Below are 15,416 nucleotides of genomic sequence, written 5' to 3' on the forward strand. Positions count from 1 at the left end.
ATTGTTGTTATTTAAGCCCATTCTATCGCGTCGAGACGAAGATTTTAACCTTCATTTCTCCGGCTAGAATGACCTTAAAAAGGGGCATCTATAAGACCCCAATTTTGACCCTGAGATCCCTCATGGCATCATATCATAGCATTGCATAGTCTCAAGGATCATTGGACACCTTGCTTCCTTCCCTGTGGGGGGATCTTTTTGAGAGTGATTCTTGATCACCAAGCATTTCTTGCATTGTATATCAGTGATTTTCTTGTTTAATCACTAACCAAAAGCATCAAAAATATGTCATCTAACATTTGTTTTGCAGTCTAAGCAGCCACAAGTGAAGGCAATTCAAGGTTTTCCTCTGTACAAGAACAGATGGTATTTTCTTGGTTTGAGGACCACATGACATTATATTGAGCTTATATGAGCTAGAGGTTCATTTTGGAGCAAATTCCCCAAGAGGTTGAAGCTCAAATTCATCAGGCATTGTCCAGGTCATCTAGGGACCATGTGATCAACTGTACAGTCAATTGAAGGCTCTGAGTTGGGAAATTGAATTTGTTCATCCCATGCATGTTCAAACAAGGCTTATTCATCATGTCAAACATATACCTTGAAGATTTTGAAGTCAAATCAAAAGTTTCCCAAAATGGAAAGTGACCTGTAATTTCAAGTTTCCAAAAATGGCAAGTTTTTGGTCCACATTCAACTTGACTTTCCAATATCAAAGAAGCTTCAAATGAATTTTTGTCCAACATGAGAGTTGAAGATCTTTCTCACCCATTTCCAAAAAGTCCAAGATCATGAGTATCTGATGAATGGTTGAGAAGATATGGTCAAATGATTGCAATGTGTACATGGAACTTCAACAAGCCATAACTTTTGATCCAAAACTCCAAAATGGGTCACTCTTTTTGCATATTGCTTCTCATGACATATATTTTCCAAATCCAACATTTCGTTGCATGAAATTACCTCATATAATCATTTGCCCATGCATGAACATTTTGGAGGGAAAGTTGGAAATTCAAATTTGGTGCATCATACATGATTAATTCCAATCCAATTATGTGCATGAGATGATTTTAAGTGATTTTGAGCATGCACATGGTACTGTTCACGTTCAAATTTGCCATGCACCACACACTTACCAATTTTGGTCATACACCTTATTTTCACTTAATCCCAATTAACACAAGCTTAATTAAATTTTCAGAGTGATTAGGAGATATTATAAAGCCTTAATCCTAACAGAAATTTCATAACAACAACTTCTAGATCTAGAAATTTTTCTTTCCCTCCAAATTTTCTCCCATCTCAAACTTCAAATTTTTCCACATAGCTCGTGTTCAACAAGTGTTATTGATGGAGATTCAAGCATTGATTTGAAGAAATTGACCAAGATTTGTGCACATCAAGCTCAAGAACATGAAGATGGAAGTTGCAATTTGATCAAGATCCAAGCCTTTCCAAGCTTCAATTCATACATAAAGCTTCAAGTCATCAATATAGGAGTGGATCTGGATCGTTTGAGCACTTGAATCCACTGTTTCCATTGACTGCTCTTCAAGAAGGTTTGAAATCAAATCTCTCAATTCTCCATTCTATTGCCATGTTTATGTAGATCCTTTCATGCTGATTATCCTGATGCTTTTAGAATTTGAAATGGTGGAGTATTGATTGAGTTATGCTGAGTAGAAGTTTTGAATGCATTTATGTTTTTCTTCGATTTGCATTGGTTAGGAAGAATTATTATGAATTGAGCCTGGATTTGGATTGTGCATTGAATAAGCTTTCGATTGGTATGCTTTTTGCTGTTTTCTGGAAAATTTTGATGAACATATTACTGTAGCGCCACCGTCTCCACGAAGAAGACGGTGGAAACCACCGCTCCCGCCGCCGCCTGGTTCAAAGTGCTAGGGTTTATCCCTGCTGGCGCTCGCGTGGCTTCCGTTGGCCAAACCATTGGCTTTCGTTCCATTGACTCGCTCGCGTGGCTTCCGTTGGCCAAACCATTGGCTTTCGTTCCATTGACTCGCTCGCGTGGCCTTGACTTTGCTGACTGGGACGCCACTTCAATTAATGAAGTGCTGCGTTTTGATCCCAAGCGCATACCTCCCTTCGATTCCTGGCTACAGCATTTGTGATTTATTTTTTCCCAGCGCCTCAATTTTAATGTGTACATGGTTCGAATCTGGCATGATGCAGTTTCCATTTCCAATTCATATTCCATTTTATTTCATGATTCACATTATTTCCTATTATTTTCATCAAATTCCAAAAATCATAAAAAATAGAAAATGAATCCAATTAAATCCAATTTTTTTCCTACATGATCATGTGAATGTCTATTATTTTGTGGTGTTGATTTTATGATTTTATCATTTCTGGATTTTTAGTTGTGTTGGATTATTTGAACATGTATGCAAATGTACCATGCTTCATTCAATCTTTTGTGAAATGCTCAATAATTGTCCAATTGCCATGAAATTTAATATGTTGTTTCCTAACATTTTACATGATTTGTGAGATTTTATTTGGCATTTTTAGCACATTCCTTCTTTGTTTTAGACACATAAACTTTGGTGTGACAATGTGTGTCACACAATTTGATGTTATACTTGTTCATTTTCATTCCTAGGTCAATTGAGCTTGTCTGATTCCAATTTTTTGCATGATGCTTGTATTTGACATGTTGTGTGCACATAAAAAATTTCATGATTGTTTGATTCATTTCTGTTTTAATATGGAATTTTCATTCTTGATGACCAATTGTGTGCTTTGTAATTGCCTTTGCCATATCTTGCTCATGTGATGACTTTGCTTGATGCTTTAGCCTTGGTCCTTTTTAGGACATGTTCTTACTTGTTTAAATGTGCTTCATGTTGAATATTGGTTGTTGTTTTGACTTTTTGCTTTGCCTTTGACCCTAGTCTTTGAACTAGTGGTTTGTACTCACCTTTTGAGCTTTGCATTTCAGGTTCAAGCAATTAGTTCTAATGGATGATGTGATCTCCTTGCTTGAGATGCAATTTACTTTGTTTAACTAACCTTTGTTGTGTTATAGGTCCTTTGGTGGTGAACTCACTTAATTGATTGCCTTTTAGGACTTGCTTTGTGTACATATTGGAAACCAGTGTTGTTGATTGTTTGGTTGTTTGTCTGGATATCCTAGTGATTGTTTAGCTTTTCATACAGGTACCTTAGCCGCTTTTAGCTCATTAATTGAGCTTTGCTTTGCTTGTGGTTGGTATACCACTTAGGTAACCTCTCTAACTCCATGTAGTCTGGAAGCCCTGTCGTTTCTTTTGGCAGGCATTTGGCTGAAGTCCTCCTTAAGAGGCAATGTCTGTGATTGTTTACTTTTGTGCTAAAGACCTCCTTGTCGAGGCATGTGACTTAAGTCCTCCTAAGTGAAGAGGCAATTGGCAGATAGAAGGGATTTGTAATCAATCCCTTGCTATTCAGTTGAGTCTTTCATTATGCTCGCACTACGTGCTGATGCTTTTGAATACACACCCAAAATCTTGTATAGAGTCAGTCATGTGGAATAGGGTCCCTCATTCTGGATCCCTACACCTTCTTTGATTCAAGCTCACCCCGGCCAGGGTTAAGAGCTATGAGGTCTAATCCTTATTTCCCATTTCATCTGCTTACCCTGACGGTCAATGTCAGTGGTTAAGAGTCTCAACACCCATAACAGTATTGGCTTGTTTGTCGAGGTTGATATGACCCCTTGACTAAAGCCCAACTTTGATTGAGCCTCTTGCTTGTGTATAGAGTGTGCTAATTGATTGCTGTGATTGCTTGTGTTTGCTTTTGCATATTGTTTTGCATATTGTTTTTGCATTTGTTATTTGCTTTGTTTGAGGAGTCAGATGTAAGACCATGGATTGGCTATATGTTTCCTGTTCCTTTTGGGGAGCTGGATATAAGACCATTGATTGGCACTCCATTTCCTATTATGTTTCTTTTGTGGAGTCAGACGTAAGACCATTGATTGGCCGTCTGTTTCCTATTATGTTTTCTTCTTGTGGAGTCAGACGTAAGACCATTGATTGGCCATCTGTTTCCTGTTCTGTTGCTTTGTGAAGTTGGCGTAAGACCATTTATTGGCACTCCGTTTCCCATCTCGTTTCGGAGTTGGATGTAAGACCATTTATTGGCAATCCATTTCCAGTTTAATTGCTCCTTTGAGCTTGCTTATTTTTTTTTGCCTTGTGTTGCTTAATTCCAAAGGAACTTACTTGGATCATTTCTATGATCTTGAGAAAGCGACTCCTATTTGTGGCTTTGTCCCTTAACCCTTTTGTGCTTAACCTTGAGCCTTGCTTTCATCCTTAACCCTTAAACCAGAAAACTCTTGTGCAAACATTTTGAATTTTCAAAACTAGAAACCTAGGCCTTATGCCTTTGATTTTCAAAATCTCATTTCCTAATACTCATTGTAAATGAATTCTAATTCATACTTTGACCTCATTTTGTGAATGATGCTAATTGGTTAATTCCAACCACTCAATTGCTTTTGTGGCCCTTGTCCACTTCTTAATTAAATTTTCATGCATTAGCCATAGATCTGAATTATCTTAGTGGTTGATGTGAATCTCACCTTTGTCCTTAGTGATTGAATTGTAAGACTTCCATGCTTATTATAGGGCATAATCCCTCACTAGCATGTCGAAGTTGTTCTCACATGGTGGACTTGTGGTTGTATAGGTCGAGTTTTCTCCCTTTGATAATGAAAGACCTTAAGACTTTTGTTTAAAATCAATCCACCCACTTTTTGGAAATCTTTTAGCCGAACTACGAGGTTTTGATCCTGAAAAGGTACGTAGGCAATGGGTTCATCCATCCAAACACAAAAATAACTAACTTGTACATTCTTTTCTCATCTCTTCAATCAATGTTTGCACAATAAATATTTCATAAACAAATAACATGCAACAAGTTGTGAAAAGGGCTCCCTAGGAGTACCTAGGATGTTGTGGGTGCCTAACACCTTCCCATGACATAACCAACCCCCTTACCCAGATCTCTGTCTTTTGCTAGTTTTGTTTGTAAAACTTTATAGGCTTTTGTTCGCTTTCTAGCCATTCCTTTGGATAAATAGAAGTGCAGTGGCGACTCGACTTTGTATGCTTTGCTTTTGATTTAGTCAATAAATCTAAAGGTAACGAATACACCGCTACACATATAATAAAATATCTAATAAAAAATGGGGTGTTATAACTCTCCCTCACTTAAGAAATTTCCGCCCTCGAAAATTATATGAGGAAAACAGAGTAGGATACTACTCCCTCAGCTGCTTCTCACGCTCCCAAGTCATGCTCCCACCAGCTGGTCCACCCCAAAATACCTTCACTAAGGCAATCAATCTTTTTACCATGCATCTGCTTCACTTCTCGATCCTCTTTCTGCACGGGTGATACCTCAACAGTCAAGTTATCTCTCACCTGCATATCATCCACCTAGATTACATGAGATGGATCTGAAACGTATCTCCTCAACTGAGATACATGAAACACATCATGAAAATTAGCAAGTAGCGGGGACAAAGCAATATGATATGCCACCTATCCTATCCTCTGTAAAATCTGGTACGGACCAATAAAACTCGGCGTGAGCTTTCGAGACTTCAAAGCTCGACCAACACCAGTTACTGGCGTAACTTTCAAAAACACGTGATCTCCCTCCTGGAACTTAAGTTCTCTCCTCCTATTGTCATGGTAACTTTTCTAACGACTCTGCGATGCTTTCATCTTTTCTTGGATCATCTTGATCTTTTCAGTCGTCTAGTGAACAATCTCAGGTCCGAGCACAACACTCTCACCCGACTCATACCAATACAAATAATTTCTACACCTCCTACCATACAACGCCTCATATGGTCAATTCTGATACTAGAATAGAAACGGTTGTTGTAGGTAAAATCAATCAACGATAAGTAGCTATCCCAAGTACCTCCTTGTTCTAGCACACAAGCCCTCAACAAATCCTCTAAAGACTGGATAGTCCTCTCTATTTTATCGTCCGTCTAAGTAAGATAAGAAGAACTCAACTTCAGCTTAGTACCCAAAGTAGCTTGCAGACTCTCCCAGAACCTTGATGTAAATCTCGAATCTCTCTCTGACACAATACTTGAAGGATTACCATTCAGCTTCACAATCTCATCAATATACAATTCATCCAACTTCTGCAAAGGATAATTGATCCTCATTGGTACAAAATGAGCCGATTTGGTCAGTCTATCCACAATCACGCAAATTAAATTGCATCCCTTTGAAGTCTTTGGTAAATCTATTTCAAAATCCATGGAAATACTATCCATTTCCACTATGAAATATTCAATGGTTGCATCAGACCAAACGACTTTTGATGTTTGATCTTTGACTTCTGACAGGTCAAATAAGCATACACAAATTTGACAACCTCTTTCTTCATTCTTGGCCACCAAAACATCTTCTTCAAATCTTGATACATATTCGTAGCATCGAGATGAATACTCAATCCACTTCTGTGACCCTCCTCAAGAATACTCCTCTTAAATTCGGGTACATCAGAAACACAAACTTTACCTCTGAACATTATCACACCATTTTCATCAACTCATAAATCACATATGTTACCTTGGTTGATTAATGTTAGACGATCTATCAAACTCAAATCATATCTCTAACCTTCTCCAATCTCTTCAACGATACCACTCGTCAGATTCAACATACCCAACTTCACACTGTTAGGAGTTTCTCCACCCACTAACTTATATCTTTGAATTTCTCAATCAGTTCTAACTCTCGAGCCATAAGCATGGACCTGTATAAAGACTTATTACTCATCACATCAACTACAACATTAGCTTTACCCAGATGGTAACTTAAATTAAAATATTTACCCGGATGGTAACAATTCATTAACTGAATGTATGAGCAAAACTTCACCAACACAATAGGCATAGGAATAATACTTAAACAATTCACTTATCACCATCATGTTATATATCTGAGAGTCAACTTTCTAATACTTCAAACCCTAACCCAAAATAATTCACGAGTTGAAATTTATGACCAAAACCGTGCACGAAGGCGTTACTAAAAAGTTGTTGTTTTCTAAAATTTCCAACACAATTTTCATCTTTTTCAACCCCAAAAACGTCCATGAAATAATCACCGAAATTATTTTATCCCTGAAAAAACGTTATAGCCCTCTATTTCAGATATCCAACGCTTCAACCGGCACTCAATTTGGACTTACAAATCAAATGTTATGGCCAAAACGATTTCGACCGAAAAACACAAAAAAAAAGGCTCCTGCGCTGAGCGCTATCGTGACAGACAGAATGTAGAATTTTATGCATTTTTCATCGTTGGAGGTCTTCCAGATCTTCGATTTCGGTTCCGTAAAAAGCCAAATGCTCAGAAAATTATAAATCATGCAATACTCTAATTATCTAAAGTTAATTTACAATTTTAACACAATTAAATCATTTAATCACAATTTTAAGATTATGCCTAAAACCTTTGAAATTGCAACAATGATGGATATATGTTCAATCATAAAAATAGAAAAATACACGCACATAAGGGATACGAAATTCATCATATAATCATCATATAACAACCATCATAGCATAAAAATTCAAAATTATGAATCAAAACACCCAACCCTAAGGAGGTTAAAGGTTCCTTCATTCTACCATTTTACCGTACCTATTACTATTGGAACAAGTTTCCACCCTTACCTGAATTCATTTTAAAAAAAATGAATTGAAACCTTCACTCTCTTCCCTTGATCACCTTTCCTATTGCCTCACTATTCATTTTTCTCAAATGTCACGTACTGTGAAAATCTCCTTAAACCTAGGTTCCTCTTAACTTTTTATTTTTAGGGTAAACTTTTCCAAATCACCAACTTTGCCCAAACTTAATTATCTCATATTCCTTCCTCCCACTAACTTTTTCAATTTCTCATATTTGGACCAATTATTCTATCTTCACTAATTAATATAATAAAAATAAATAACATTATTTTTAATTATCAAAACAATTCTAAATTATTCTACTTACTTCTATCATCCCTCTATATCCCTAACTCAAGGATATATACTCCGCCAACACCCAGCCATAAAATAAATCATCAAAATCCATAATTCAAACAATTAAAATATAATAAAATATCTAATAAAAAAACAGGGTGTTACAACTCTCTCTCACTTAAGAAATTTTCGCCCTTGAAAATTATATGAGGAAAATAGAGTCGAATACGATTCCCTCAGTTGCTTCTTACGCTCCCAAGTCATGCTCCCACCAGTTGGTCCACCCCAAACTACCTTCATTAAGGCAATCTATTTACCATGTATAGTGGAAGGAGATTACTTTTGAAGATGGTGATGCAGATGCAATCAGAGCTACGAATGGTAGAATGATAAGTAAGAATGATAGTGTTCTTCTGGTATGTGATACAAAGATCAAATAGTATAGATTGACTACTCCAAAGGATAGGTCTACCCATATTAAATAGAATTTTGACGTGGACCAAGTTCTTGCTTTTGAATCAAGAAACTCTAGGATACTTGCTGATGAAGATGAGAGTATCCATGATTCCTTTTACCTTTTTGTAACCGTCAGATTAAGCCCAAGACTGACACTTTTAATGAAGTTCAAACTATATTAAATGGATATGCATGATGCCTCTCTCAATAGGTACTAAAATGAGGAAATGGAAGAAGTATGTTATGCCAGCATAATAAAGAACATCATAGAGAATGATCTAAGTAACAACATTAATAATGTTGTTTAGAACTCTATTAGTGTTTATAAGGATGTTATTCTTATAAACAAGGATGTTAATGATAGGTATGAACTAGACAATGAAGGGGTTACTAAGGATATTGATCTTAGTAATGTGTCTTTCCTTAATGAAAATATTGTGTTAAAGTATTTATGTCAAATAAGGATAGCCCTTGAAAGGATGCTGCCAAAATAAGATTTGATCTCTGAAGGGGATGTTCAGTTGACTATGAACGACAATGATGTTGTCCATTAGAGGTAGTTTGGCCTTGAGTTAAGCATGATAGAAGATGTTGGATATCTTCCTGAATTTTAAGCAAAACTAATGAAGGATGATACATATGATAAAGAAGATGTTTTCTAAGATGTGACATACATCTTAAGTATCATATTGATAACTAAGTCCCCAATTGAGAAGAAGGATGAGCAAGCAGTTCTTGGTTAGTGTAGAGAATCTATAATGCTTCTATCAGAGTCGAATGATGAAGAAAATATCTTGATCAGTATGTTCATTACTCAGAAAATATTGGATGGCAAAATCTTGAAGGGGATATGGTTGTGAAAAAAAGTTTTGACATTTGAAGCAGTGATACTGCAACTAAAGGAAGTTTATGTTACAGACAAGAATAACCTCATGATAAGTTACAATAGTGAGGATAATAATGATGGATGATTCCCTCTTGTTAACAACATGATATCTTTGGTTAGCAAGGAGAAAATCTCTATAACATTGTCTTCTGATGAAGCTAAATACACTATTACATGGAGCAGTGGTAAGCAATTACTCTGCAGAAGTGTAATGTGGGACAAGATGTCATGACATGTGTCTCTAACATTTTCAATAACTTATTAGATTCAGTCAACTTTGAAAAAAGGGTCGGTATTTGTAAGAATCAATAGCAGTTAATGCTAGTGAAGTTTGCAGGGGAGTCTCTCTCTCTCTCTCTCTCTCTCTCTCTCTCTCTCTCTCTCTCTCTCTCTCTCTCTCTCTCTCTCTCTCTCTCTCTCTCTCTGTGTGTGTGTGTGTGTGTGTGTGTGTGTGTGTGTGCGCGCGCGTGTGTGTGTGTGTGTGCGTGTGTGTATGTGTGTGTGTTACACATGAAACAATGCAAAATACAATTGTTTCTAAACCTCATTTTATATAGAGCTTCGTTACAAGCAATAATTTCAATTTTCTGCTATATTTCTCTTGTTACGCTTTCTTCTTTCCAACATTTGTCTGTCTCCTTCTAAATGAGTCAAAATTTTGTAAACTCAAATAAGAGACCCTCTATTAAGGGAATGTCCATCATGAACACTATTGAAAGATTTCACGAGGAAAGGATGAAAAAGGAGTTTGGTTCCTCTTCTATTGAAAATGGTGGAGATGAATATGATGAATCATCTGTTAAATAATCTACAATTGGAAAAGAGTGTGTAACCAAGATGAAGGGTGTGAAGAAGAGACATCCTTAGAAACATGATTCTGACTCAGAGGTGAATGAAGACTGGATTACTTACAAGAATTATAGAGTAGGATGGATTGACGAATAAGTTCTAATGTTCTAGCTTAGTTGTTTTGGCCCTTATATTTGGGCAGTTTTTTGTTTTGTTTTGTAAAGGCTCTATAGCTTATTTGAACTTATGTACAATTAACCAGATCTAATGCTTGTGCATCTCTGAATGTTGCTCTGGTTATTCTACTCGTGTTTTTTGATATGTATGTGATAACATACTAATCTATGCATAACTCACATTTAGGTGTTATTTCATACTAACCCTTTGCCAAATTATGGCAAAAATGAGTAGTAGTAATGTTGTTGAGTGCCGAGGAAACACATGTTTTTGTTTAATACTAACCATCTCTGAAAAGTGCTAAGGTTGTGCCCACATACTAGAGCATCGGGCAAGGCATTTGGCTCTTATGATGTGAGCTTTTGTGTTAGTATATTTTGCATATCCTATTAGTAACTACTAATTATATGTGTTATGCATGACTAAGTATGTGAATGACTGCATGCTAATAATTGTTACTTAGTAGGATTATATGCTACTAACTATGAGTTGACTAAGTGTTATGCATGACTAAGTTGTGAATGATTACATGTCTGTCTGATTGATTCTAGAACATTGATTTGTGTGGAATTTGTGAGGAATGATTGCATGCTAAATTTGATTAATGCACAGTTCATCAACAACTATGAGAAGGGGAGTTGAAATAAGATCTAATCACTTTTAGTAATTGAAATCAACTTCGTTAATTTCTCATTTTTATTCTCGAATCAAATAACTCTAAACCACATCCCCTTGTTATTTACTTTAATTCACACGTAATTATCTTATTAAAATTTACAATCTCCGTGGAGACGAATTTTATTTTATTACTTCGACGAGATTAGTACACTTTCTAGAATTGTCGTCACTACACAAGCTTCATTTTTATGAAATCAGTCTTACGAAACCTATATGTCATAACTAAACATTTTGCACCTCCTTTTCAATCATATTTTTTGTTAGAAGACAAAACATATAGAAGTCATTTGTCACATTCTTAAAAAAAAGATTATTATCAAGATCGTCAAAACCTCATTTATTAATTTCAAAGATCAAGCTACTAAATCTCTTCAAAATTCTCAAATTACTTACTTATACTTATGCGAGATAAAGGAGACGTATCTTCCCCTTGAAATTGATTATGAGGTTCACACAAGACAAAATTATTTGTATATTTCTTACATAATAAAATAAAAAATTCAGTCTCATGTATATAAAAAGAAAGAAGGTGGTTTTAAAAATTCACAAAATTCATGGATATCTTCACTTGTTTTCATATTAACATCTCTCTTCCTCCTTCCTATTTTGAGTTATTCAATCGATTATTTTATATAGATTAAAAATAATAAATAAATAAAAGAAAATAAATAATATTTTTATTAAAATACTTCTTATCAAATATTAAAAATAATAAAAATAATACTCTCTAATTTCTAATATAAGAAAATATTTATTTTTTAAATTATTGAAGAGTCTAATCCAAATACATTGATTATTTTATAAATCTAAAAAATAATTTTTTTTTTTATAGAGAAGGAGTATTAATTAAAAAATAAAATTTTTAAAAAATATTAAAAATTAAAATAGATCATCATTTATTTTAAATTTACGGATCGAGTATAAATTATGAGTGGATGTGTCTCGTGGATCTTCTCCTAAATGTTGTAAATTTTGTAATGTTCTCTTAGATTTTGATGATGTCTTTTCTTATGATTAGAGTGTGTGCTTGTGTCTTTTGTTGATTTCATATTCAACTAAGAATTTATTAAGCGATTAATAAATCAGAAAAGCAAGACTAACCTATTGGTATCAGATACCCAATCGATAACAAGATCTAGATACCTAGATACCTAATCAATTAGTTTGGCAGATATTAATGACATGTTCAAATTAAGATTTTTTGAAACTAGGGTTAAAGGCGAATTTTGTATGTAAACAAACCAGTCTTACAATTCACAGACTTTTAGTACACATTATAACAATTACCCTTATGAACCATCTATAATTCATATCCCGGAAACCTAGAGTTATCAGGTGCAATCAAATCAAACCAAAGACATGCTGTCCCAGCAAGTCCATGGAAGAGAGAGTAGTCATTGCCACCAGTAAGAGCTTGCCCCTCAGCTGCCAAAGCTCTAGCATTTTCATACAAAAAACAAGAGAATGATTTTGCCCTCTCTTCATATATACTATCTTTAGTTAGTTTGTAGAGTGAAAGAAATGCGTAGGCATTTCCAGATACACCGTCAGCTAGTCCCACTTTCTTCACTAATCCACTTTTCCACACAACTTCTCCTGCTTCTATTGCTGCATCTCGTAGTTCTCTGTCATTTGGAAAAACCTGCAAGCACACATATTTTAAAGTCATTGTCATTGTCTACATTTCTCGGGTGAGTACCCGATCCGACCCTGTAGTCGCAGTTGGGTACTCACACCCAAAGCAACCCTGTATCACGGGTACTCACACCCAAAGTGTAGTCGCAGTGGCGCGGAATTGAGGTCGGACTGGCCAAAATAGGCCTACATCTCTCGGGTAGGCACACCCGAAGTGTAGTCGCAGTGGCGCGGAATTGAGGTCGGACTGGCCAAAATAGTTCTACATTTCTCGGGCACTCACACCCGAAGCGACCCCATAGCCATAGTGGCGCGGACTTGAGGTCGATTGAAACATTGACACTAAAAATGCTCGCACCCTGCCCCTTAACATCGACTGGGGCAACTGGTCTGGACTGACCAAAATAGTCCCATATAACTCGTAGTCGCAATGACGCAGACTTGAATTCGACCAGAACGTATAGGTTGAGGTTTAGGGTTTATTTTTACCTGTGCTGCTTTAGACAGTGTAATGGCCATCCCAGTTGCACCATGACTCCACTGCACTAACTTATCTCTTGGATTCCCTTCACTGCATGGATAATTTCCACTATGAGGAAAACGTTTACTTATCAGATATCTCAAAGTTCCCTTTACATCTTCAGCATCTTCACTTGGAAGTGGAAAATGAAGGAGCACATGAAGAATACCAGCAAGACCATTTGCTGCACCTAAGTATCTAGTCCCATGCCATCTATACATTAATGGACAGTCTTTAATATCAGACGCCCCGGCTCTACCGCCGGTCAATACTGCATCAATAATAGGCATTAGAATGTCTTTGGGCACTACGTCTTCTCCTAGGTGCTTGTTTAGGAATAATGCGGCCCATAAAAATCCAGCTCGTCCGTATAGAAGATCATATGACATTCCCAATCCACCTTCCTCTGGTCCAATAGGCAGAGCTCTTTCTTTTGCCACCTGCAGATCATTCAAAATTATTATAATTATACTATCAGTATATTAAAAGATTGCATGATGAATGAATGTTGTCATTATTAAACTCTTCAATTAAATTTTTTTAAGTTAGAGCAATTTGTATGGACTCGCATACCAGAAGAATTGTTAGCACCAAACGGAATTTAAATATATAATATTAAAAGGAGCACACTCTTAGGATCTAAATCTTTGTCAAGATGTCAAGCTTTGGAATTTGTATTAATAAATATTGATTTTACCTCGATGAATAGACCCAAAAACATGTCACGTTTTGGAAGGTCCCCCATGTAATTAGCAACAACAGCTCCAAGGGCATATACGCCTCCTCTACCACACAAAAATGTCACGTGTCTGCAACAATCACAACAAATTTGATACCTTTTCACAATGACCAACAAACTTTATCTCAAGAGAATTTAACGTGTGTCCGGGGTATATTGAATTAATCTGGAAGAGATCTCATACCATAGCATCTCTTCCGAGTGTCCTTGGTACTTCATTCAGATTATTCCAATTTATAAAGATTAATGAGAAAAAGGAAAATTAAAAGAAATATAAATTTATTATACTAAACAAATTTATAGTTTAAGCAAAAAGCTGTGTATGCAAGTATGAACAATCTTGTAATGAATTATTAAAATATAATTAGTCAATTCACACACACTTAACACACGCATTAAAGTGACAATGATACCAGTAAAAAAAAACCTGAAGGAGGCACGTGCGACAGTAACACACGTGTCGATTATCTCCGAGCATAACAACAAATCTTCACGGCAACCGGTAACCTCAAACGATCTCAGGCAAGTGAAAGCCGTACCAAGCAAACCCGTATACACCGTCGGATCAACCACTTCTCGCCGATTCCAATTCACCTCCACCACCTGCATCCATATTCCATAACAATTCCACAACTAGTTAACACTTTTTCATAACACTTCCAAAAATCAATTCCATTATTTCCATCTTTGCACAAAATGAACTAGGATTTATCAATATCAACACATACCTCGTCTTTCAGAGAAATTGCAGCTTTCAAGAACGTTTCATTCGGAAGCAAAAGGTTTACAACCGTAGGATTCATTTTCTCTGCGATCAAATCGGACGGCTCGTGCTTAGCCTCATCGTGTCCGCCTTCAATAAGCGAAGATGTCATTGTCTCTATGGTAAGAAAAAACTGGAAAAGGGAGAAGAAGAAAAAGAAGGATCGATAAGGGACTGACCCAATCCAAGTGAATATATTCGGTTACTTCATTTAGAACTTTATAGGACTATGCCAGAAGAAGCAAACGTGTTGAGCTGTGGTTCTGTGTAGTGGCGATGTATGGAAAGGTAATACACCTGCATGCCACGTAAGCAATATTTGTAACTAACACAGTATCACGCGAATCACGTGGTTTTCTCGATAAGATATTTTCTCTCTTAATTCGGTTGTTGGGGTACACGGTCAGATATACATGTGGCCGTTGTTATGAGAATTGTTTAGCTATTTCAGTTCAATTGTTAAGGTAAACCAACGGAAAATACTTAATTATTGTTTAATTTTTCATCTGAAATGTGTGAGACTTGTTCCATTCACGGAAAATTTCCATTCATAAAAATAGATGTATTAAATTCGAATTGCTTAAAGAAAAAGGAGATAAGACAATAATTTTATGTTAAATGTAGGATATTATTTTATTGTTGTTGATTGTGAACAATTTTAATTGATTGTGAATATAAACGTGCTTAAGAAAGGAGATAAGGCAATGATTTTATGTTAAATGTATGATTATTTTATTGATGTTGATTGAAAGG

At 35.9% G+C, this 15,416-nt stretch overlaps 1 protein-coding gene across 1 annotated transcript; it reads right to left on the bottom strand.

The window, feature by feature from the left end:
• Positions 1-12,214: 12,214 nt before the first annotated feature.
• Positions 12,215-14,907, bottom strand: LOC127082948 (lanC-like protein GCL1). The gene is made up of 5 exons (XM_051023176.1): positions 14,629-14,907; positions 14,328-14,503; positions 13,859-13,970; positions 13,131-13,601; positions 12,215-12,648 (listed from the first exon to the last, which is right to left on the bottom strand). The coding sequence occupies exons 1-5, from the start codon at positions 14,773-14,775 to the stop codon at positions 12,307-12,309; spliced, it is 1,248 nt and encodes a 415-aa protein (XP_050879133.1). The 5' UTR covers positions 14,776-14,907; the 3' UTR covers positions 12,215-12,306.
• Between the last annotated feature and the right edge of the window lie 509 nt (positions 14,908-15,416).

Source organism: Lathyrus oleraceus, chromosome 5 (genome assembly GCF_024323335.1).
Source record: "Lathyrus oleraceus cultivar Zhongwan6 chromosome 5, CAAS_Psat_ZW6_1.0, whole genome shotgun sequence".
Classification (NCBI taxonomy): domain Eukaryota; kingdom Viridiplantae; phylum Streptophyta; class Magnoliopsida; order Fabales; family Fabaceae; genus Lathyrus; species Lathyrus oleraceus.

Coding starts and splice junctions, on each gene's coding strand:
- LOC127082948 (XM_051023176.1), bottom strand. CDS start 14,775: ATGACATCTTCGCTTATTGAAGGCGGACACGATGAGGCTAAGCACGAG. Junction 13,971..14,327: donor GTCGCACGTGCCTCCTTCAG/GTTTTTTTTTAC, acceptor TGATTGTTGCAG/ACACGTGACATTTTTGTGTG. Junction 13,602..13,858: donor TTTTGGGTCTATTCATCGAG/GTAAAATCAATA, acceptor AATGATCTGCAG/GTGGCAAAAGAAAGAGCTCT.